Source organism: Varanus komodoensis, unplaced genomic scaffold (genome assembly GCF_004798865.1).
Source record: "Varanus komodoensis strain SLA01 unplaced genomic scaffold, ASM479886v1 scaffold6_1, whole genome shotgun sequence".
In the NCBI taxonomy this organism is placed as follows: Eukaryota; Metazoa; Chordata; class Lepidosauria; order Squamata; family Varanidae; genus Varanus; species Varanus komodoensis.
The window spans coordinates 872,759-899,304 of record NW_025336345.1 but is presented as its reverse complement, the minus strand read 5'-3'; the positions used below and the strand labels follow the sequence as shown (position 1 = coordinate 899,304).

The 26,546-nt window shown below is 43.4% G+C and overlaps 1 protein-coding gene across 2 annotated transcripts in view; it reads right to left on the bottom strand.

Annotated features, from left to right (window-relative positions):
* GRIA1 (glutamate ionotropic receptor AMPA type subunit 1) overlaps positions 1-26,546 on the bottom strand; it is a 217,203-nt gene that overhangs the window by 111,076 nt on the left and 79,581 nt on the right. For both annotated transcript variants that reach the window (XM_044451009.1, XM_044451008.1), the window contains exons 3-4: positions 1,455-1,694; positions 67-251 (exon numbers count right to left, since the gene is read on the bottom strand). In XM_044451009.1, coding sequence (XP_044306944.1) covers positions 67-251; positions 1,455-1,694 — 425 coding nt within the window. The remainder of the gene's footprint in view (positions 1-66; positions 252-1,454; positions 1,695-26,546) is intronic.

The following is a 26,546-nucleotide window of genomic DNA, read 5'->3' as shown; positions in this document are numbered from 1 at the left end:
CATCCTGGACCTAACCCCTTGTTGTGTTTTCTGCCTCAGCAGTCAGTACTGGATGCTAGAACCAACCTTGCCCAGGATGGCATTTAGTCGCTCCGATTCACAGTCCACCACCACAACCCGTTCTTTCTTCTTCTCCAGATTCTGGAAGAGTGACCTGTAGTCCTCTTCTGTTGTTGTCATTATATTAACAGCAGTCACCTGCCAGTTCTTCTCTGCAGCCGTATCCAGCACTTTTTGAAGCACTGACAGACCTGAAATGGGATGAATTTTAAAGAAAGGGAAAGAATCATGAATCATAAGAGCGTAAGAAAAGCCATGCTGAATCAAACCAAGGGGCCCATCTAGTCCAGTGTGTTGTTCACACAGTGGCCAACCAGCTGCCTCTGGAATGCCCACAAGCAAGACATCACTCCAACAGCACCAGCCCACCCCCATTCCCCAGCAACTGGTCCATATACGTTTCCTGCCCTTGATACTGATGGCAGCATATAGCCATCTGGACTAGTAGCCAATGATAGCCTTTTCCTCCATGGATTTGCCCAATCCCCCTTTAAAGCCACCCAAATTGGTGGCCATCACTGCATCGTGCGGAAGTGATTTCCATAGTTTAGCTATGCAGATTAATTCTCAGGAATGGCTTTTCTCGTATCTTCTCATCCTAGCAGTGAGTACAATTATATGCATGCATGCTCCATTTCTAAGTTTCAGGGCAAGAAAGAGCAGCTCAATTTCTATAGCACATTCATCGAATCACAGTGTTGGAAGGGGTCATTTACACTATTGAGTCCAACCCCCTGCTCAGTGCAGGAATTCAGTATGAAATGTCCCTGGCAGATGGCTGCCCAGTCCCAAACAATGGGGAGCCCACAAACTCCCTGGCAGTTGCATTCATTGTCTGAGTGCTCCAACCGGCAGGAAGCTTTTCCTGATATTCAACTAAAATCTGCCTCCTTGTAGCTTCTGCCTGTTATTTCATGTCCTACAGTCCTGGACGACACAGCATAGTCTGTGGTACTTGAAAAGTGGTGTCATGTCCCCACCCCAATCCCAGTCTTTTCTTCTCAAAGATAAAATATACCCAGCTGTTTCATTCTTTCCTCATAAGCCTTTATTTCTAGCACAGTGATTAGAGAAACCTCGTTCTTCTGCCTGATTGCTTACTGGAAAGAAGAGTATTGGTATTCATTGTGAGCTGCGTATCCTAGAAGTCAGTCTGGCCCACCTTTACTTTACAACAAAGGTAGGTCAGGGTGGTGGTGGTGGTGGTGATGATTGCAGCTTGCATGGAGGGAAGCCGAGTCTGTGCCATGCTGCCTTGCCTAATTCAGCCTAGTACATTTATGGAAGAAATAAAATAGGAACCGCTGGCCAAAGTGTTTCCCATGACAAATAAGACCCCAAGAACCCTACTCCACCCTCCACCCTTCCTCACTTCATAAAGTGTGCAGACTCACCCCGGTCAGCATCATAAATGTACATAAATTTCTGGCACTTGTAATATTCTATAACACTGATGAGGGCATCCTGTAGTTCTGGGCGCAGCTGAAGAACAAATTGGTTGGATGTGTCAACAGGGAAGCTGGGTGTTACGAAACAGACGTGGAGTGCCCCGCAGAAGGATGTGAGCATGTTGACAGTCCTCCTCTCATAAAAGCCAAAGATAGCATAGACACCCTTGGAGAACTGTGAACAGACTGAGAGAGGGGAAGAAAGGAGCAAGTCAGAAACACTGTAAAAGAAATCAGACACGCTTGCTTTTCTCTTGGCTGTATTTGTCTGCAAGACCCACAGCCTGCTGAATGAAGCATGGAGCAATCACAAACGTCTCACTCCTGTGCCATAAGAAGCTTGGCTTTGATCTGATCTTATTAGATCATAACTTGCATCATAAGGTTGCTGATAGCCTACTGACCCTTGGCATATTGCAAGTACACTGCAAATAGGTAGTGAAGTTTGTAAATGTTGGTTCTTTGCTCTCCACTGAGACCAGAAGACCCTCAGTGAGATGCCTTCAGTGGAATCGAGATTTAAAAGTGGCAGGATTTTGTTGTGTTCGGCATACTCACAAGAGCAAAGTATGTTATCAAAGAATCTGGCATGACATTTGTCACATGCAGACGGGGGAAAACTGCATTTAAAAACTCTTCCAATATACTTCATCCATGACAACAACATGCTTTTGGCAGCAGCCGAACTTACAGTAGACATGCGGTAGAATATAGACAATGGAACATGGACATGCTGGTTCCATTAGTAATACATTGTGGAGATCAATGTAATTCTTTACTTTCATGGAAAATGAAATAGTTAAAACCTGAAAAACTTGAAAATGTCTAAGGGACTTTTTAAGGACTTTTTGTTTAGATAGAAATGTAACTTAGTTCGCACATTATTTCTGTAAATTGGATTGCATGTTTGCACTCTCTGCCTTCAGTAACTAGTCACGTTGTGAGATTTTTCTCCCTGCCTTTTGAGTCTTTGTAAGTCACTTTGGGAAATAAATTTTTCTTTGAATAAAAATGAAGAAATGCCAAGGGAGTATTTTGTGGAAAGATGCAGATTACAATTTCTCAACAGATTTTAAGCACCATATTTTACCACGTATCTGCACCTGAAGTTTGGTAAAATTCTACTTGTGCTACAGTTGACCAAGCTAACTCTGAGAAAACAGATGAAGAGACAGCATTACTAAAGTCAATGCTGAAACATGTCAGCTAGTTCTGGGATTCTTTATATCTGATTTCAAAGGTCACTGTTGCTTCTATGTAGAAGGGTTTGGTTGCTGTCATCCAACTCCTCAGGAATGGATCTGGATGAGGCCGCAGGAGTGAGTGTTTGATGGCTATCTATCAATTTCTGGAGGAGGCTGTCCATGGTGGAGGGCAACAGCATATTTTGAGTTGCAAACCTCAGGCGTATATGCTGTCAAACTCTCTTAACTTCACTCCCACTTATGGTACATTCCAATTATTGTAAATCAAATGCTGAAATGCTGACAATGATATGGAGAGCAGCGCTTCCCCCAGCACCAGTGACCAAGCTGCTGGCTTAACATCCAGGAATGGATGCAACTTCATCATGGTAGAATTCCTTGGGAAACTTTGCAGAGAACATTTTTTTAACTGCTTTAGTCTTCTCTGATTAATTCCAAACTTGTAGCCTAGTAGATTCACTTCAGTAAAGAAAATTATATAAAGAAGGAAAGAAAGGTGTTGTCTTCTACAAAGCCTTCTGAACATCTAACTCAACCTGTTATGCACTTTGCCATTAATGAGAAGGTGAATTTAGACCTGGCCTTCTCAAATTCTGCATAAAGGACTTAGCTAACACACAAGTATTTCTACAACGGTTTGAAGTGTAGTTATGAAAATGCAAACAAATTATATTCTTGCATCACAACTGAAAAAAGAGAAGAAGACAACATCAGAATCCCAAAAAGACCATATCTGAAGAGAAAACCTAAAGCAACCCCCCACCTCTCACATGCACTATGAAACATGCAACACATCTAATGGACTCTAAGTTAAAGCATCCCTCTCAGATGGCTCCCCAGTTGCATCTTGAATGTCTCCAGTGTGGGAGAGCCCACCACCTCCCTAGGAAACTGGTTTCATTGTCATACTGCTTTAATAGTCAGGGATCCGCCCCCCCCACCCCCCTCAAGATTTAGCCAGAATCTGGCATCTTGTAACTTGAACCTGTTATTTTGTGCCCTGCACTCTGGGATGATTGAGAAGAAATTCTGGCCTTCCTTTTTGTGACAACCTTTCAATTACTTGAAGAGTGCTATTATATCTTTCTCATAAGTAACTTTATACACAGAAGGGAAAAAAAACCCCTTAAGTCCTTAAAAATTCAAATAGAGGAGAAAGTGCAACTGGTGGATGTGTCAATCCATAATTGCATCTCCTTTAAGAACAGACAGAAGAAGACTAATGTTGCATCTTTACCAGCTGACGTGACAGCTGCTGACTACAAATATACTCATGGTGCTCCAGGAACAAAATGGCAATTAAATTGAAAAGGGAAAGGTCATAGGTCTCTGGCAGAGCATATGGTTTGCATGCAGATGATCCTGAATTCAATCTCATTAAGAGGATTCAGTAGCAGCTGATGTGAAAGACCACCCCAACAAAAATTTGACCCTGTAGAGCTGCTGTCATTTCACAAACTCTTCTTATGTACAATTTGTCCACCATGCACCCAAACATTTTTTCCTGTTGTCTCAAGCTCCACAAAGCCATGAAATTGAAAGCCAAAGTTGTTCCCTAACAGATGTGCCCTGTGATTTTTCAGGTCCAGATGGGGGAGAATGGAGCACCTGAGATGGAGCAGCTAAGTTGCTCCATGCAGGTCTGGTTCTGCACTGAGGAACCTTCCTTTGGATTATCCCATGCCTGTTTCTTACATTAGTGGCTGGGAGGATGGGGAAACCAACCTTCTCCAATTGTGTTGGATTGCATCCCTCCATGTTCCTTTTATCCCCTCCAGAAGGAATGGAAGAGCAAGTACTGGGGCCCTTTTATGGCCTTCCTCTTGTTAGAAGGGTGGTGTGAGGTCCTGATTCCTCTTCTTTTTACACCTGTGCATTCCATCACTATCATATTCCCTAAGGATCAAACCATATGCTACTTTACATATATAGCTAGTTCTCCCCTCACTTTTTTTTTCCACTCAAAAGAAAGTGCAAGGAACCTAATATAGAGCAAGACTGTAGAGCAGGAAGGCAGTTAGGTGGCTTGAACCCTTCGATCTACACCTGCAATTGCAGCTGGATGTTTTTATAGCAATGTACATTGGAAGTGTCGGTGATCAAGTCAAACTGGAAACATACCCAGGCGCGAAGTATCACAGTTCCTTGACAGCTTCCTGTGCTGGCATCCAGGCCTGTGCACTGATGTGCAGCCTGACCAGGTGAGCTTGCATTCCATAACGAAAAGCATTCACAGAGCAGGGATGATTTCAGTATGGGACACCTGTGAAGCCCTAGCAGCATTCCAGATTTAGAGAGACCCCAAGCAGGCAAGACATAACTGTGCCATCCATTGTGGCCCAAACCACTTTATTTATTATATTTATAGCCTGCCTTTTTTCCTTCCAAAGAACTCTTAATCTTATCCTCATCATAACGACTCTGCGAGGTAGTGGGGACTGAGAGCCTGTGACTGGCCCAGAGTCACCCACTTGATTCCATGGCTGAATGGGGACCACAACCCAGATTCCTGTATCCTATTCCCAGGCTCTTAACCAATACACCACATGGGCTGTCCTTGTAACCACTTTTTAACTGCTTCTTCGAATGTCACCAAATCCATGAAAGTCACCCTGCTTTGACAAGTCTGAATAAAGTATATTAGAAGATGCCCCCAACTTTGGCAGGAGATACATGATGCACCAGGAAGTAATTTGTAGTAAAAGGCAAATCTGTCCATTTGAAGCACTGTTTAATTTGCTGGACTTGGATTGGTTTGAACTGGTTCAGTGGTAGATCGCAGAGACCAGGGTTCAAGTTATTTGCTCAAACAGTGCTATTTTTATAAGAAATAGAGCTTGGAGGCTTATAATGGTGAAAACTTTTGGTTTGGTTTGGTTTTTGTAGCTTGACTTAACTAAAGGGAACTTCCTGTGTCCCTGTAATAATCTAATTTTAAAAAAATCAACAGACTTGGATCCCGAGGCTTGATAGTGAAAGTTCCCATGGTGACTTTTCCAACTTTTCTATTCTAATGTGGAAATGGTGTGTGCTAACTCAGGTTCTCCATCAAGGGGCCGCACTATTATGAGCACGAGTTGAGATATTCAATTACATTATAAATTCATGGAGTACCTTAATTAGCAGATGTCAGGCTGTCTGCCCTGAGGGACTATAAGTAGGTCAATCCTGCTTCATCTCATCTTTGTGTCTACTGAATCTCAAAATAAATAATCACATTCATTTTTCCAGCTATGAAGTGGGATGGAGTATCAGGGTGCTAAGAAATTCCATGCAAGTACTATATTTCACATTGCAGTCTTTCTAAATATATTCATATGCATGTAGGGGAAAACACGTGTGACATTTCAGCCCTTCACTTGCCATACACATATAACTGCTCAGCAGGACAGTAGTAAGTACAAAGCTGGATTCTGTGCATGTGGATTACACTGGTTGTTAGTGCATTGTCTTAAGCAACTTCAAAACATGATATGCAAAGAGAGACAGCTGCTTGCTTAATACCAGACTAATTAAACAACAACTAGTAATGTGGATGGTAAAGAAGGTTTAGCCAATATTAAAATGATCCAATAACTAATAGTTTGGATACAGAGTGCTACAAAGGAGGATTTTGGATTGAAAGAATATGACAGAAATATACTGTATTTTTTAAGACTTCAAGACTACTTCCAAATGAGAATTGGGTCCAAGATCTGCCTTCTGTGAGGGGAAGGGCTTGGTTCACAGAAGGTCCCTCCTCCTGATTTTTTGCAGACCCTCACACTTGACACATGCCCCATTCAGCAGATTCTCTGGGCCAGTTTGCATTATTGAATAAGCCAACATGTTGGGCTGCAGCGTCAGCAGGCAACCAGTATGAATATGCTACCCACTGGTAGCCTATCCTTTCATCAGAAGCCTCATATTGCTCACGGACAGTTCTAGAGCTAGGCAGAACCCATGACACTCATGCCTGAATGACATGGAAGCCACATTGTCCATAGCTCATAGCAGTTTAGAAAGCCTCTCCGGGCAGCCAGGATCACGTGGACTGGGCCTCTTGTTGCATTTTCCGGGGCTGGGGGGAAGGGGAAGGGCAAATGCAGGAAGGTGCAGTGGAGAAACCCACACTCATCCATCTGCTAAGCCATTTTAAAACCAGATCTAGTCCTAGGCTTTGTTACCAGATGAAGATACAGCTGCCCAATATTTATTTATATTTATTTATTTAAAACATTTCTATGCCGCCCCATCGCAACAAAGCCTCAGGGCGGCTCACAACACATAAATAAATACAGAAGTAATAAAATAAATAAATACTAAATTATACAATAAATAACACCCCCAGTGCATTCTCGGCTAATAATAATAATAATAATAATAATAATAATAATAATAATAGGAATATCTATGACTAGATTTCCTATTTGGGCAATGCATGATCTACCTAGAGAGTCATGCTCCAGGAGTTCTATTTTCTCAATGGTTAAAGTGATATTCTTGACACAATCAGGCAAATAATCATCCACAATCTTCTGGCCCACCCCTTATGAAGCAATGTATGAACTCATCAAATGCACTAATTACAGCTGCCACTAATTGTCCACACTAGCATCCTCTCAACCTCTCTTCCTCCTTCATCATCGTGCATCAAGGATGAGCATTCAGTGCTCCTCCTACGCTGTTCTCAGATCATTGTTAATCCCAGCCTTTGAAACAGATTGCAAAGAACGGCCGGTCCTCTCTTTTCAGATGGCTGCAGCCTGTCAGATTATGTGAAAAAAGCACTGCCTGTGGATTGAGGGAGGCATGCAAAAGCACTGTCTGGATGTTCACATGACGTTTTAAAACTAGCTGTCTACATAAGCCACTGCGGTCGTCTTTTCTGTCATGTTTTTCTCATCCTCATGAGAAGAGGGTGAGGCAGGACCAGGGTTCCTCAGGGGACGGTGGTACTTTGACTCTCTCCTGCCAATCTCCCCACCACCCACCAACTCCAAGGGGAAGCACATATTTATAGACATGAATTGGAGACAGCATATAGTAACCAGAGCTAGGAGTCACTGATAGCCTTACCCTGAAATAATTTTTCCAGTTCCCAGACTGCTGACCATCACTATCTTTGTGGAAGTTACTTCTATAGTTTAACTATGAGCTGTGTGAAAAAGGGCTTCCTTTTAAATGAGCTGAATCTCCCAATAAGCAGCTTCATTCTCTCAGATTCTAGGAGAGAATGTTGGACCCCTCTATCTTGTCTCCCCACTATTTGACACTTTTCTGTTGTTGTTAGTCACAAAGTCGTGTCCAATCCATTGCAACCCCATGGACAACATTGTCCAGGCCTTCCTGTCCTCCACCATCCCCCGGAGTCCACTTAAGTTCAAGCCGACTACTTCAGTGACTCCATCTAGCCACCTCATTCTCTGCCATCCCCTTCTTCTTTTGCCATCTATTGTTCCCAGCATTAGGCTCTTCTCCAGAGAGTCCTTCCTTTTCTAAGCTAAATAATTCAATTTGTTTTAACCTCCACAGTGGGTTAAACCACTGAGCCACTGGGCTGGTTAATCAAAAGGTCGACAGTTTGAATCTGCAGATGGGGTGAGCTCCTGTACTCCGTCCCAGTTCCTGCCAGCCTCGCAGTCTGAAAGCATGCAAATGCAAGTAGATGAAAAGGTACCCCTTCGGTGGGCAGGTAACAGCGTTCCTGCACTTCGGTGTTTAGTCATGCCGGCCACATGACCACGGAGACTGTCTGCAGACAAATTCTGGCTCCCTTGGCCAGGAAACGGAGATGAGCACCACCCCCTAGAGTCAGGCATGACTGGGCTTTAATGTCATGGGGAAACCTTTACCTTTATACTTATGGGGAAACTGTTCTAGTCCCGTGATCATTTCAGTTGACCTTTTCTATACTTTCAAACTCTGCCGTATTTTAGGTGAGGTAACCCTAACAGGTACACAATATTTGCAGTGTGTTGCACCAGAGAGCTGAATAAAGACAGCGTGATATAGGCAGTTACATTTTTATTTGCCAGTTAATGCCTAAGATGGAGTTCACTTTTTTTCACACAGGAAGTGCACAACAGGAAGGGTTGCCATTTTCATCAAGCTCTCCACCCCAACCCCAAGAAAGTTTTCTCAGTCAGTCATTGCTTTGGTCAGTTCCCATCATCATACATCTCAAGTTATTATTATTATTTTTTTTTTGCCCCAACTTGCATTACTTTACACTTACATTGAAGCACATCTGCCATTTTGATGCTCATCCTCCCATTTTGGAGAGATCCTTTTGGACCTTCTTGTAATCTCTTTTAGTTTTAACCACTCAAGCTACTTGCTACTAATTCTAGATCATTTAAAATAAGTTGGAAAGAATTGTTCTTAGCAGCAGAATCCATTCATTCAACATTGGACTAGCTTTTGCTGACTCAACCTGTTCCTTTCTACAGTCTACTAAATTCAAGTATATCTATATGTATATTCAAGATATCTCAATTATCCTGAAAAATAAATAGATCAGAATAAGAAAGATTCATTCTGATGCCAGGATTACCTCTGTACTACCTCATAACTATGGTTTACTCTAAAGCTTTCTGCATTTAATCATGTTGCCATACAAATACATTCAAAGAATGCACAATGTCAGTCCTCAGAAAGCTCTTTTGCAAGGATATTTACATCAGACATAACTCTAACATATGACTAATAACATTTTTATTAATTTGGACAGTCTGCCTTTCATTTCTGATTGAGGAAGTTCTGATTGGTAGGCATGTCATGAGTGGAGCCAACTGGAGCCGGGGGTCAGACTAGATGGCCCAGGAGACCCCTTCTGACTCACTCTGGTTCTATGTTTCTAAGTTGTATGATTTAAAACTCTGCATTATTGCACTAGTAGTGAAAGATGGATTTTCCCTTTGTAAAAAATAATAAACATGGAAGATGAAACAAAAAAAAAGTTTTTTTAGTGCAAACTAGCCCAATAAGTATTGCATTGCTAGCTACCACCACATGTGCATGAAAGTAAAAATTAAAGCTATATTGTTGACTTTAGTATGTCCATTTCTGAGTTTTAGAAGCCGACTACAAATAGCTGGTATGAAGTCATTTGTTTCTATGACCACCAAAGGGGGAAAAAAATCTGTATATACACTTTGGGGAGAAACTGTACTTCCTAAAATTACATCAGCTTTTATTCCCCTGCTACAAGCCTTCTTTATTTGTCTTTATCTCCAGAAATGAGAATAAGCACAATAATAATAATTGGGCTTGTCAGCTTCCTTTTGCCTGGACAGATGCTTAGATGTAAGCCCAGGCTTTATAAGTCTACTTATAATAGCTGTCAATACATGGGAGAAAGTTGCTACTTATCTTGTCAAAATGCCCACTCCTCAGTTTGTTTAATAATGCTTTTGGTACTATTATCTTCTTCACCTTTGAAAAATCTCGAGTGAAGCTGAAAATATGCACTGAATTCACTGTGGAAATAATTTTTTCCAATTATTTTGTTGATTTACAATGAATTCTTCATACATAGTAGAAATAATAACAGTAAATGTTTGAAATTAATTTCAGCTGGGACAAAGGAAGCTGGTCAGTCTAATTCATAATAATGATTCAGTGATCTTGACTACATCCCTGAAATATAATAAAAGAACAGACAGAAAGTTCAGACTGCTAACAGCATTTTCGGTATATTCTCTAGCTTCCAAGAAGAGACTCTAATTTTATATGAAGCAAATCCATTGTTTATTTTTCAACATAAATTGGGATTGGTCTTCTCACAATGACTTTGGAGACTTCCTCTCCAAACAGTATATCTTGGGTTGCCAAAAAAACATTTTGCATGTTCTTTACTGCAATAGGGTAACACGTAAAAGAAACATAAAACTGAGCAGTCCTTGCCCCTTTAGGATGGGCACAACTTTTTTCTTTTAAACTGGATGGAGGAAAGGAGGAAAGGACTGTAAATACTATTCCCTTATTTCTTGTCAGAAGTACAAATGAGTGAGAATTTAGATTCAGTTCAGTTGTGAAAAGAATTTACCAAGATGAGTGAATTTCTTCAATATCTGGGGCAGAAAGAAACTTGATTGTTTTTTCTTTTTGAGTAGAATGTGGGAGAAACTGAAACTGACAGATTCATCTATCCAAGTCCGCAACTTTGAGTGAATTTCAGTCACCGGGTGTGTTTGCATATCATACTAAACCATCCTGCAAATCAGGGACCATGGTTGGTTCCTTGCTTGTCAGCACAACGGACAATCAGGTGCTCTGTGGCTTGGCATGACTTGTTTTCCCCCAGTCCCCCTCAACCCGGTTCCTCCAGCTCCTGGCATGCAGCTTAGCAGCCTAATGGTAGAATTCCTCATTTCTGAAGTCCCTGTGATGGCCCCCTTTCTGCAACTGGTCTGCCGGGATCACTGTTGGCCAAAGCAGGAACACGGAGCAGAAAACCGCAGTTTTTGAGACAGGGCAGTCACATGGAAGGGGAAGTTGCACAAATGCCAGCAGAGTAAAATGGAGGTTTCTCTTAGCAGCACAGAATTACTCCTGCTCACCTGTGCAGGACCAAAAACAAAATTTTAAAAAATGTGGAAGTTTTTCAATCACTCTCTGATGTCTTTTTTTGTTTTGTTTTGTTTTGCTCCTCCTCCTCCTCATTATCATTGTTGGAAACACAGGTTCTAACATACCGAGAAGGGCTGGAGGAGAATGGTGGCAGAACTACTGAAATCACTGCTCTTGCCCAGGTGACACTGTAGTGGTTCCCAACAATGCATGATGACATTGCCCTGCCATGTTTGGATAACAAAACAAGCCACCGTGGGTGAGACCAACCTTAAGCAATGAGGCATGAACGTCCCTAAAACAAACCAAAGCTTCTCAGAGTGTCTTGTTCAAGAAAAATAAGCCTCCCCACAGAAACTGCACCAGGTTCACATCACACCACACATTGGTGGGTTGTCAATCCATGTGAAACAGATCATTGTGTATTCAGCCAACTTCCTGGCACTGAATTAGTATTGCTGCCCCGTTTTTCTCACAAGCTTCTTATCTTTAACAATGGCATAGCAGAAAGGTACAGACTGGTCCTCTCCATGCTGAGAACAGCTGTACCTACTGAATTTGCCTGGTGCAACTGGGTTAAAATTTAGCCTCACTTTTGATAGGAATTTACCAACACTCACAAGTTTATGTATATTTTGGTTGGAAATAACTTGAGATTTAAAACATTTAGATGCAGGGGTAAGTGAAACTGGTCTATACTCAGACATAAGCCACACTTATTCAGTGGGACTTATTCCCAGGGAAGCTCACATAGGATTGCAGTGGTAGATGGCAGGAGTGCAACTCCATTACACAGGTGTGCTTGGGAGCTTCTGCACGATGGAAAGCATGCGCTCTACCATTGGTGGCTTCGCTTATATGGACACCAAGACCAGAGTGGAACTATGGGCAGATGCACCTGAATCCAGACCAGTGATGGATGCTTTTCCAACTGGGATTTGTTATTTTTATCAGGCATTATCAACATTATCAAGCTTTGTGCTGCTTGCCAGTTCTATTCCTACTGACATATTGGCCAGAAGAGATCTGTGAGTAGGTTGGCAATTGCGAATTGCAGAAACAAGGCATGCTTCACCAAAAAAGAGGACACACGAGGACACACAGGCATAACGTGTGCTTATGCTGATTTATATGTATAAATGCAGATTTAGAAATAATTATTCCAAGACTCACTTCTTCCTCCTTATGTTCTTATACCGGGCTTGGCTTGGACATACTTTCATGCAGAGAACACTTTCCGAAGAGAGGGAAGGCATCTGGCAGCCCTTCAGATAGAAGACTGTGAAAGAGGACATGTGACCACACTAGCAAGAGTGACAGAAAACCAGCAGATTCCAGCTAGGCCTGGAAGGCCAACACCCGTAAGGCAAGCTATGTCTGATAGCATTACAATCGTTTCAGCAAGGGCTGATCCTGGGCACGAAGTGGACGGCCCGCCAAACAGAAGACTTTCCTTCAAATAGACCTGCAGCCCTTCTAGTCTTCTGTTCAGTTCCAGAGTCACCTGGTGGTGGGTTCCTTAAGAGAGCACTCTCATTTCATCATACCAGATCCAAGTAAAGAAGGCACTCTTTAACTGGCCTGAACACTTAGGGCTTTAATAGATTAAAAATAGCTAGTTTCCAACCATAGTAATCTACCCTACTGCTGATCTCCTCAGTGGAGGTGCAGGTAAATTACGGCAGGAGGGAAACAGGGAAAGAGATCTTTTGACGGTGGCAGCCCAATTTTGGGATGCTGTCTCTAGATCCACCTGCCTGGTACCTCCACGGAGTTCATTTAGTTAACAGACTAAGTGTGTTTTATTCTCACAGGCTTACTTTCCATGTAAGTTGCATTTGCTCTTTCTTTCCTTGTCCCTTTGTTTGTCCATTTGTTGTTTTGTCCTGCTTATTCTGCTGCTTTATTGACTTTATTACTTTATTGTTGTTATTATTAATTATAGTGTAGCTGCAGTGAAATCAATTGCTTCCTTAAACTGCAGGGTCTAAACTGAATAAACCATGCAGTAAAGAAAACATTTATTTGCCGTTAGCCTGGCTGGAACTTTGGAGTGTGACCTGTTCCCATTTGTTATCACTTCTCTACCAGATAAAGCCTTCAGACTCTTTGCATGGAGAGTCCCACTGACAGTGTATCATCACATACTGCACATTATCTAGACTGAAGCCCAATGTATGCCTAGAATTTTGTCTCAGCTCTATGGAGATTTGATTCAAAAGCAATGGGCAAAATACGATGCAAGCCATCCATCCTGCTGATTTCTGCAGGGTCAAGAGGCATCTTGTAGGACACTCGCCTTGTCTGATTTGGGTAAGCGTGTAATTTATTTTCAGCACATTGTGCCTGAGGGCAACTTCTTACATGGTGATGGAGAACCCAAGATTGGATCAGAGAAGCTGGTGGAACTGTGATCACAAGGTGCAAATGTCTGTTCCAATTATGAGTAACTTGCCTTTCCAAACAAACATTCGTCCTTGTACTGCTCCAAGATGGCGTAGGTGCCACAGTGCATCTCTTCATTGCATCCCACTCAATTCACCGCATTACTCTCACAGATTAAACGGATTCTTTTCCCTTCACTTGCCTTTGATATAGTGAATTAGCTGAAGGTACTGCTGCTGCCCCCTCCCCATCATTCTAGTACCTTTTTGCACTTAGAACAGTCCTTCTGTTTCTTCTTGTGCGTGTGCATCTATCTTTTAAAACGAGATCATGAACATTATATAAACAATCTGTTCCTTCTTCCTTCTTATCTCTACTATATACCCCCAGCCTTGCAAATGAAAGAATGGCAGAGATGAAAGAGACAGAGAACAAGGAGAATTTTGTTTGGCCTATATTTTTAAGTAAATCAACTGAATTCACACTTTCTGGACTGATATGTGGATCAGAACACAGTTCTTCTTTGGACTGCACAGTTCTTCCAATTTTCCAATGTGATTATCAGCTTTTTGCATACTAAAATCTGAATATGGGAGAAGTCATATACAAACATGCATATATTAGGGGTATTTGCCTCTGAAATTAAATGTGAACTTGCATGCCTTAAATCATTGGATGGAACAGCTGTATAACTGAATATATACATGGCTGTCATGGACTAGACAGAGTCTGAATTATCCACCCTTAGGAAGGTCCACAGCTCAGCAGTTTGCATACAGTCCAGTCTTTGCTATCTCCCTGGGAAGACTTCTGAGCTGAAACTCTTGAGAACCGTACTTGTTATTGTACTATATTGAATGGGCCAATAGGCCAAGCTCCAAATGAAGCAGCTTCATATGAATGGATATAACATTCACTTGGAAGGCAATTCTGTTAGAGCCGGTGTGGGGTAGTGGTTAAGAGCATGGGACTGTGACTCAGGAGAGCTGGATTCTAGTCCCCGCTCAGCCATGGAACTCACTGGGTAACAGACTCTCAGCTCAACCTACCTCACAAGGGTGTTGTTGTGAGGGTAAGATTGAGAGGGGAAAATGAATGACAAAAGCCACCTTGAGTGCCTTACAAGGAATTAATACACAATGGGAAATATGCACCAAACCTTTTTGAGATGAGTTAAGGTGCTGAGTATAAAAGAGATGACATTCTGGCTTTCAGTGTGTGATGTCTTGCAACTCCAATATGCAACTCCTATTATCCTCCCCTTATCTAGATGCGCTCTTCCATAAAGGGTTGAATCAGTGAAAGTAATGTTGCTGCTGCTACTGCTCTGGTTATGGCTGTTGTTGGTGTTATTGTGGTGTTGCCCACATCCGCTCCCTAATGCTTTGGAACCCCCTGTATTTGCAAAGAATAAAATACAGAAAGAATGCATGAGAAGACTCTGAAAAATCTCAGCGATACAGCATTGCATCGATGCAGAAGTATTTCATAAATTCAGCTTCCGAGGAGCAAGAGTGCATCACTGATCTCCATCTTAGGATCCAGGTGCTCACCACTATTCTGGAATGTGAGGCCAGGGGCAAATGCTACAGGTATGCTTTGAGGATTGCTATCTTGGGAGGAATGTAGAAACCCAGAGCGTGGGCACCTGCTTCATGCTGAGTGAGGTCTGAGTGCAGTCCTCAGCAAGCTCTGTACAGTTGACACTGACCTGCAGCAGCTTCCTGGGATTTCAGGCACAAACTTTCCAGAGCTACCTGGAGATGCTGAGGATTGAACTTGGGACCTTTGGTTGCAAAGCAACTGCTTGGCTACTGAAATACCCCCCTCCCATTGTCACAGCTACTATTTGGCATTCTATACTCATTAAGAAACCTGCACTTTTGCGACATTTTCTGTTCAAATTCATTTGGTACCCGGAAAGGGCCGTGCTCTCCTTGCTTGGCACATCAGTGTTATGTTATTTAACATATAACAGTGATAACATAATAACATTGTTATGTTGTTATTTAAACAACATATTTAAACAACAAAAAAGGTATTTGCTCCAAACAAATGGATTTGTCCATATGAGCTTAGACAAATGTTCTTGAATATGACTTCTCAATTCATGTATATGGGTATTTGCATACGCACCTTGCAAGCTGTTGTCTGGAACCAAGTCGTGTGGCATCAGGCTATTTGCTACCACCTTCGGCACCTTGTTACTGACTGGATGTTTTCTTGTGGCCCGCCTGCATTATGATGTCATGTGATATCTAGCCAGGGTGGCCAATCGATAGTATAAAGATAGACATGTGGAGCCTTTCTCCACATCTGCAAAGTTAGAGGTGCTGCGATGACAGCTACAGTCATGGGGCAAGCAGCCAATGAGGATGCTCAGAGTAAGTTTTGAGGGGCTCGTTGGTAGGATGTGGGACAAGTTGAGTGGGTTGCTGGGTGGGCGGGTGGGGCAGGAATCCAGAGCTCACAATCACCTCCAACCTTAATAAAAAAAAATGTAGCACGTCAATCCAGGATTGTGACAAAGGTGAATATGATAAACTGATGAATCTTGATTAACTAATTACAGAATTCAGCAGCAGCACAAAAAAGAAAGAGTCTTCATAGGAAAAATTAAGTAGCAAACCCCTAATTCAGTACAAAGGTAGTTAAATACACAAGGATTCAAAGCCAGACTTGTAAGAGTTAAGCACTCAAAGTCCTCAGCCTTGATGAACTAATGTTTCATTTTTGGTTTCTCCTACATTTGAGTATTTTAAAATCCTGGCTCCTTCTGTGCTAAATAGGACGAAACTGGAGAACATTCTTGCCAAAAAGGATTGAATCAAATTTTTGATCCACCAGAAGTGAAGGCCGAAGTACAACACTGGCTTAATGTAAGTGAAGCCATGGTTTTGAGCCTGTGTAACATATTGCACCCCTTCATGGATCACTGCCTTGTCGTGGCGAAGGGGCTTGCGTAGCTCAGTGAAGCTATGAGCTATGCCGTGCAGGGCCACCCAAGATGGACAGGTCATAGCAGAGAGCTCTGACAAAACGTGATCCACTGGAGAAGGAAATGGCAGCCCACTCCAGTATCCTTGCCATGAAACCCCCATAAAGGTAAAGGTTTCCCCTTGACATGCCTGACTCTAGGGGGCGGTGCTTATCTCTGTTTCCTAGCCGAGGGAGCCAGCGTTTGTCCGCAGACAGTCTCCGTGGTCATGTGGCCAGCATGACTAAACACCGAAGTGCAGGAACGCTGTTACCTGCCCACTGAAGTGGTACCTTTTTATCTACTTGCATTTGCATGCTTTCGAACTGCAAGGTTGGCAGGAGCTGGGACAGAGCTCACCCCATCTGTGAATTTGAACTGTCAACCTTTTGATCAACCAGACCAGCAGCACAGCAGTTTAAACCACTGCACCATCTGCATCCCTATAACCCCGCCCCCCCATGGCCAGTATGAAAAGGCAAAGAGAGGCCCTGATGCTGGGAACGATTGACGGCAAAAGGTGAAGGGGATGGCAGAGGACGAGGTGGCTGGAAGGAGTCACTGGGGCAGTGGGTGTGGGCTTGGGTGGCCTCCGGGGGATGGTGGAGAGCCTGGAGGAATGTTGTGCATGGGGTCACAATGGGTCAGGCATGACTTTGCGACTAACAACAACAACATATTGCTTTTATGGCTGCATCTGCCAAAAATTAAGGGATGGCTGACATATTACAGGTCACTTTGTGAACGCAATCCTGACCAGAAACTGCCAAACCTGAACTTGTTTAAACTAAAAGCGGCTGTGTGGAGGTGATTGTTTTTTCCTCCTCATTTTTTCCAAGTTCAATGTGTGTTGCATGCGAGGTTAGGAGGAGTGACGGGTAATCGGGATGTTAGTACTGGACAAATCAGGGTATTTGCACAGTACTAGCTGAAATTAGTGCTCCAAGTATTTTCTCCATGTTTTAAAAAGATTTCAGCTTTCACACAGACACTGACAAAGGTATTTATTCATTTAACACTTCTTTCAGGTCACAAACACAGAATGTGCCAGAAGAGTTACACAAAGGTACAAATGAGACCATCAGTCAATTTTAATTAGAATAGGAAGTGGGAAGGATTTTGCATAAACAAGAGAAATGTGGCGTAGGTGGTGCAAAAGTCAAGCAAATGTCTGAGAACCGTCTCACAATTAGCTCCACTTGCAGTGACTTTCAGGTTTTTGGAGAACTCCCTGCTCAATTGCTTCCAGAGTGGCCCACCTGTTCCTTCATCGATCTCACACTGAACTGACCAGAAAGGCTCAGCACTCACTTCTGTATGAAGGTTGGAAGGCGGAACGTCCCCCTTGCCAGGGACGAAGACTCGAGGTGCAGAGAGCCTTTCAGGAATTGTTTGATCTGTATATTCCCTGCTGTGGGTGGGCCTTGTGTGGAAATGCATTGAAAAACATTGTAGTGTAGCCTTGGGAACCAATATGTGTGATCCATAACACTGAGTTCTATTTTTTCCCTTCTGCAGTCTGGACCTCTGTTCTGGAGTACATGGTCTATTTAGCCCAGATACATCCATTCACTGACCAGCTTTCAAAAGCACGCTTGAGCTGGTACCCTTTTTTTTTGAAGCATAACGAAAGATAGAACAAAGCATAACAGCACAACCCTCCTTTTCTCTGTTATGGAAATCCAGGGCTATTTTCTTATTGCTGCATGCTTGTTTTCACTATTTATGGTGACTTTGGCCCAGACAACGGCATGGAAAGTACTACAGAAGTTATGAGTGTGTCTTTACATCTGTCCTCATGTAGCTGGACTTAACTATGACGAGACCATTTGGTGAGTTGGAGCTGCTATGAAGAATGTTGTTTCGGTGGAAACCCAAAGAAGGGAACAAGGACAAGCCCAAGCATGCATGCTCACTAACACTTTGGTTCCTTGGCTGTTCTGTACTGTTTGGGAGACACACCGCACATCTATGGATTGCCTGGGGGTAGAGTGAGGAAGGAGAAAGGAGGGAGGATACAGATGAGGAGACCTGTCAGTGGAGACAAGAGATCAGAAGACCCTGCAAAGGCTGATAAGAAATGGTTTGATCTGCCCTTTGTCTCTTAGCCAGACTCCCTCACTTCCTACTCTCTGGCGGCATTTCAGCCCTTATAGGCTTTTCCCATCCTCCTTTTTACCAATGCATTTTCTAGTGGGACTTACTATCACAGACCTTGCTAATATTTTCAGACACAGAGCATAACGTTAACTGGAGTGGCGGCATAAGTCAGAATGAGACTGATTGGATCCCAAGTCCTGGAGAACCTGAGATCAGATCAGGACTACATGGGAAGCATGCTTGGATGAGGAGCCGGTTCTGCTCCTCATGGGTGCAATCCACAAATGGATCCATCACTGCCCGGGAAGACTCTGCTGCTCCTGAGCCACAGTCCGGCCTTCCCTGCCCACATCAGGTCATAAACAAGCGAGCTTTAGATGACCCAGCTTGCCCATTATTGATGGGAGTGAGAGAGGACGCTCGTATTCTTCCCATGCTTTACAGGTACAAGGTGGCACCACCTTTTTGAATGAATACAGGGAAGCCTGGGAAATGAGGTGCAAGAGGAAGACTGCTGTCAAGGCTGCTGTCTCCAGATGTTCAGGCAGAGGCTGAGAACCAGCAGGGTCTGGAAGTGCCAAGAGGGGACCTGGGAGAAGATCCCAAACAGCCTGGCCGGACCCCATGACACTTCACTGGGAAAGAAGGGCTAGCCAACTGGAGGGCCTGCATAGATCCAGCAGGCTTTCCCATTTCCACAGCGGCACATCCAGAGGGGTGGAGCCCGGGGTTACTGGAAAGGAGTATTCTCAGAAACAGTCTCTGGTTTGGGTTCAACACACCACTCTGCACATGTTCAGAGACTCATAGAATTAATAGACTCTTCCCTTGTTAGCTAATAGCTTGCTGAGTTTACATTGGAAATAAAGTGCTTTTGCCAAAGAACTGACTGTTGTGTGAGAGAGAGAAGGGGAGAACCCTCTCATGTCACGTACCATGTTTTGTCCCTCAAACCTTGTACAGTTGCTTGTTTGCTCTCCTTTATCGTTTTTAATAGTCTTCCTGGACATACAACTTTTCATCAGTATTCATAATTAACAGCTGGGCTTTTCTTAAAGGGATAATTCCCACTTTCCCCTCCCTATACCTCTCCAAATCTACAATGTCTTCTTTTTCACCTGCTAAAGTGGCATATATCTGAGATGCAGACACCCCAGCCAATCACTGTGAGTAAACAGAACTGTGTAGTGTCAATAGAGAATCTGCTCATGAAATGCATTGCTGCTTATAAAACATATTTACCATATGCAAATTATACATCACAGTCTCTCAAGCCCATCTCCTCTGTCAAGAGAAAAAATGATTGCTTCATCCTCAGATTTTGTCACATCTCAAGTCCCTGAATGCGTATTTGTACACCCACACACACATTAAAGGGTGATGATTACTAATGTGCACATGGCACTGTAATATCAGCTTTTCGAGCACTGCTCCAAATATCGGCTTTTTATGCCCAAATGGATATTTATATAAGAATGTATACATACACATGCGCACATGTGTTTTAAAGCCACAATATGGATTCAGCATGGGTGTATGCAGCTCAATGCATTTCACCCACCTGTGTGCCTCAGTACTGTCTCAGAGGCTTTGTTTTTTGCAAGCAGTATAAAAAATTATGCTGACAAACAGGCCAGAATGGCCAGTCTTCTAGCCATGTCTCGAAATCAAGTCAAGTTTAGTCTGAGCTTTACAGAATGTTCGATTTCATTCTTCTCTGCCTTTCTGGCAAAGAATGCGTAAATAGAAAACTATACCCCACTGATGCCTTGAATCCACCAGATTTTCATTATGCTCATTGTCGCTCCACTCACCTTTAAAACCAAGTAGTCCAGCACCCACCACTTCAACTCAGGAGCATGGTGACTTCCACAAAAGTGTCTGGTGCACGCACTCTTCCCTATGGCCCTCCGGTTGCTTGTCATGTCCTATGAAACGTTCATTATGTAGTCCCATCCTATCCCCATTTGAATGATTGGACAAATAATCCTACTGATCCCTTAGGGACAACTTCTCCCAAACTGGACATTCTGCCACTCCTGTCAGCTTTCTTCCCAGGTTCAGTTCAAAAACTGCCGTATCACTTTCCTGATCTTTAACCCCAGCATTTTGGCCCATCCTTTTGAACAAGCTCAGCATGTTTCCCAGAGTTTAACAAGTAAATCCCCTTCCTCTTGGCACCACATTCTCATCTGCACATTGAGATACCTCCGCTCTGCCAGTGTAGTTGTTCTTGTGTGTGGGGCAGACTGAAAACTACCTTGGATGCGCCTTCCTAAAATAGGGGCCATCCTAATTGAGTGGGAGTAGTTTCATTTTCAAGCACTCCCTGATGAATGATCTTCTCATGCCTATGAGCTTTTCTAGACAAGCATTTCATATGATCACAGAACAGTAGAGTTGGAAGGGGCCAAGAAGGCCAGTGGGTCCAACTCTCTGCTGTTGCAGGTCATCAGTTTACCTCATGCCACTAAAGCTTCACCCTTCTGGTTCTGGGTTCTCTGGTGAGTTACAGATCTCTGCATACCTGTTGTCCCTTTCCTATATTCCACTGCATGATCTTTACATTAGCAGATAAAAGCACTGGATATCAACATAATTCTCTTTCTTCATTCAGACTTCCTCCAGTCAAAGCTTCACCTTTCCTGGCTGCCTAAATACCCCGTCTCTTGCAATACCTATTCATGTTTTTACCTGTAAAAAGTGGACAGTGGGGGGATGCAAGTGACTGCATGGCCTTCAGTTCTCTGCACTATTACTTGGAGGCCTCTTCAGGTGGTGCTTTGGCATTGACACTGGTGGCTGTTGAGGCTTTTAGTGCGCAGTTCAAAAAAATTGCCCCACTCAAACATAACCATCTAGAAAAATGGGCAGAAAGCAGAGGAAAGACACTAGAGGTTAGACAAAGTTGTCTAAAGCGCCTGAAAATTACCTAAAATGAAGAAGGTTGAGTGCACAATAAAAGCCTCATCTAGCAAATTCCTATTTGTAATAGTGCTTCATTTCGGCAATGGTTTAATTTGCTTTTAATTCATGTAGTGTTTTCACATGGAGAGAAATTGGAGTAAAGGGGGAATGCAGCATTTGGACAGCTCTTGAATTATAACTCCACTGCTGTACAGCAGCAAACCTCTTCCAACTGGCAAAGTGGGAAGTTGGTCCATCCAACAACTCTCAGTCAACCTCTCAGGAAACAAGTATTCCAGTGCATCTCCTCCAAAGTCAAATGCTCATGCAAGTTCAATACTCAGTAGACAAAATAGATCAATTGTTTTGTCAACTGGGGCCTAATTGTTCTTGCCCCAGTGTGTGTGTGTGTGTCTGTAAATTTTCTTTAATAAGATACATAAGATTCTTTATACTTTTCAAGACAACTTAAAGTTCTCCCCTTCCTTCTTTCAGATGCAATATATCACAAGGGAAATTCTCAGAAGGTCAACAGGACGCTTGCAAAATAATTCACTCACTCTTATTGCAGGCATGTAAATCGTACTAACGGCCCAGGCTCCCACTGTGCATGGGATCAGTTGAATCTGGAGGCTCCAGGATCAGGGACTGGATCACTACCACCACCACTATCATCACAATTATATCCCACCTTTCCCCCTCCTGTTATCCACTCTGGGGTGCAACTGGATCTTTAAAAGAGCTGTCCATGGTGCTGAACCGATTTTGGGAGTAGTGCTCCCATGCCATGGGTAGCTCCTTAAAAACGCAGACTAATGTCCCGAGTGATACACCGCCCTGACTTTGGGGCCACCAGCCTCCTCTGCCTGGGCTCAGCGCTTCCACTTATTGTGGTGTTTGTCTCTCACACAAACTGTCTCTTCTTGCATCTCTTCCTCCTTTCTGTTTATGCATAAAGAACTCTGGGATTTGCTGTTCTCAAGAGAGAATGTCATGTCGGGGAAAGGCACATCTGCCTCTTGTACGATGACTGCTGATTGAACTGCACAAGGACGCTCTCCCTCTTCTAGAGAAGGGCCTGCACCAGGCCCTTCATGATTCAGAATGTCCCTGCTTTTGCTCTAACTCTGTTTCCGTCTGCAACGGGTCTCATAGGAAAGGGACTGCAGCTACACAGGTAAAGGAAAGCAAGTGCTCATGCACCAGCTGAAGCATGAGCTACATTTTAGTGTCAGTTCCCCCACACCCACATGCTAAGAGATTTACAGAGTGCAAAAAAAAAAAAAAAAGAAAAGAAAGAAAAGAAAAGAAAAGAAAAGAAAAGAAAAGAAAAGAAAAAAAGAAATTCCATTTTCATAAGGATTCCTGGAGTCTTTTTCTGCCTGCTCAGAAAGAGTAGCAGCCCCAGCCCATGTCCACAGTGAAATCACTGAAATACTGAACAATTGTGTACCTAACAACAGTTTACCAGCCCCACAGATATGTGGGTGATAGGCCACACATACGGATTCATTTGGTTATATTTATGTCCCATCCTTTTCTCCCTGCATATCCTCACAAGAATCCTGAGAGGTAGCTTAGGCTGAGAGTGAGTTACTGGCCCAGAGTCATCCGGGAGCCTCATGGCTGAGTGGGCACTAGCACCCCGATCTCCCAGGTCCCCATCAAACACTCTCACTGCTGCACTGCACTGGCTCAACACATCTTATATTGATCTAACTTTTCATTGCAATCAACAGCCACCCAAAAGAAAAACAAAAGAGCAAAACCTAAAACCAGTAGCAAACGGCAAATCCTATGCAGGTTTAGACAGGAACAGTCCTACAACTCCCAGTATGCTCCAGCCAACCTTCCCCAAGTCTGTCTCTCTCTCTCTCTCTCTCTCTCTCTCTCTCTGTGTGTGTGTGTGTGTGTGTGTGTGTGCGCGCTTTGTACTGCAACATCTATTGCTCCCAGAGCCATGCTGGCTGGGACTGTGGGAGCTGCTGCTCAGCACATCTGGAGGAAACCAGGCTGGGGAAAGGTGGCTCATGTCAGGCAGGACGACCACCAGCGAAGTACAGCTGTAACGATTTGTCACGCACCGACTGGGTGGCCCCACCGCCGTCCCTCTGGAACGCAGGATTTCACTTTACAGTCATTTGTGGCAGTGCTGCACGACATGAAAGCCAGCAACTGTCTCCAGCGCAGAGTTCCTTTTTGATGTGGGCTTTGTAAATGGGTTGTTTTTAAGCTTGTTACAGGTTGCTGCTTGGATGCTTTGATGTTCTAAGACAGGGGTTTTCTATCTCCATTTCCCTGGGAAGGTTTTGCATAATCAATATTTCCTGATGTTGCAAGCTGTTTGTAGTATAGAAGAAGGTGGCTGGTTTTTCTTTTGCTTTCTTCATTTTTAATGGTGGAGGAGCCTCCTTTATTTCATACTCAGACACTGGCAGAAACCAGCCTAAGCAGCAACATTAATCATGCCTTCCAGTTCTTGACAGATGAAAACAGGCCCACTTCTGTTGCATTAAACTTGCAGACCTGTCAGCTCTACCTCTTTGGGGGGCAAACTACCACTGTAAGGGCAGATTTACCACTTGGGATCTAATCCACTACAGTGTGGCTTGCTTTCAAGGAGAGCCATTTGTCTAGCCTGTAAGGGGGCCTCTTGGTTTAACGGTTCTTTTGGTCATTTAAAGAAAAAAAAAAAAAGAAGTCATCCTGAATTATATTAAAAGCAGGGCTGGATGGAATGATAGACATGTTCAACGTTCAAGTCAAAGCGTTCTTTGCCTATGAAAGCTAAGCCTTACTAAACCAAGGGTTCAGCCTTGCTGCCATTTTAAGGGCCACCCAAGCACCTCAGTTTCAAGCTCTCCATTGTGTCTGGCAAGAGTCAACTAAACTAGGACTTGGGTGAGCAGGACAAGAAAGCAGTTACGGTGTATGTTGATTACTCTCCCTTAACACAGATGAGAAAAGTGATTTATGCTCGGTGTGTGAAGGGCATGTAAACACTGGAACACGCAGATCCATCACACTCGACAAGATGCCTAATGCAGTGAGGTCATCTAGGCATGGACTTTACTTGGCCATGCTGGAGCACAGGTGAGGAAAGCTCCAGGTTTAAGGCACTGTCACCAGCAGTATGTATTAGCATGCTTTAAGATTAGGGACCTGCCGCCAAAGTCATTTCCTCCCATATATACATGCCTGGACTCTAAAACTGCCATAAGAGATTTTCCTATAGGTACCCACCACCGATGAAGTGAGGCAGGTGTCCACTAAGTGGTTGTGCCCCAGCTGTGGAATGTCCTTCCCAGAGCAGATCCCTCCCAGCACATGTATTGTGGTCTTTCCTGAGTGAGCTGCAGACGTTTTAATTTTACAGGTTTTCTAGTCCTATTATTTTATTTTTAAAACATGCTTCCTTGTGTTCAGGTCTTTACACTGCTACTTTACTTTGGTTTTATATTCTAAATTTAAACTTTAAAAATTATGTATTTCATGATTTTATGTGTTGCAAACCACTCAGAGAACCTCTACAACAGAATGAAATAAATACTGCACAGAAGTCCCTTTTTACACTCTGTGCAAAATACCTATGGTAAGAACACCTAAGTGGACAAATCTTTGCCTTTCAGAAGTTACTTTCAATTAAGAGTTCAGTTTGTCACACCAACAGAGGGTTCATCCCATATCCCAAGTTCACAGTTTGTCCCTTTGAGAGAGTTCTCCTCTTTGATTTGTCTTTTACATTTTCATATTGGTAAATATGGATGTGAGCAAGTGACAAGTACTCCTGGTACTAAAAATACATGGGGGATGTTTTGGATCTCCTGGGTGGCCCATGGGGAAGGTACAGAGACACATTACTGCCCATTAAGATTTCAGGATGATGTTGGCATTGTTTGACCCCATCATGGAAGCAGGAGGATGGCCATGCAGTCTGTGGGCACACTCATTTCCAGCATTTATCCTTATTACATGGAGGCAAGAAGGACAAGTCCAACACTCACACAGGCCAGGGTTGTGGTTCTGTGGCCTTCAGATGTTCATCAGACCACCATCCAAACTTTCAAAGCTTCTGTATGGTCAAGCCCTTTGTATCCCTTATGATGTTTAACTGTGAACTGCCGTTCCGTCTGAAATCCTGAATGGCTTCAGGACATTCTAGCATTTGTGGGGTTAAAACATTCCTTTTTATATGCTATTAGATGGTGTTTGTAGCCTTCTGCATGCTTTTTCAATGCCATTGGGTAATATCACCATCAGTAGCCATTCTAATTGCTTTGATTTGTTCTGTATTTTTAGCACAATTAATAATAATGTGGAACATGCTATTTCTGTTATGCCCTGGCCACAAGATTCCTTGATGGCTGGTGATTATCCCTCCTAAAATTGTGCTGCAGCCCTGGAGTTCCCCTCTTTGGAGGGACTAGGCATCATCAGGGCTTGCTTTGGGGGGGGGGGGGGGGGGGGAGGGGCTGAAGCAGGAGGATGGGATGGGATGGGAACATGCTGCTGCCTGAGTGGGCATCTGCCCACACCATGTTAGATGTGGTGGTGCCTTGAAGCCCTGGAGATGCTTCAAGCACTGGAGATGCTGGAAACATGCTGAACCTGGATGCTCAGTGCCACAGCAGACCTTCAGATGTTGAAACAATCTTCTAGGCCCTCCGACAACATTTGCTTGGCCTTTCTGTTGCATGATCAGTCCACTCCAGGAAACTAAGCGCATAAGCTGAGAAGCCCTGTTTACATGGCCATGAGCTGTGGGGAAAAGCCAGTTTCCAAAGGGAGGGAAAGATAGGCCATGTTTGCAGCTCTGATTATTTATGTTCATTTCTAGTATCTTCCTCAGAAAGGTGTAGCATCTGTTTTAACATGGCACAGAAACACCTCACATCACCCCAAAGCAAGTTG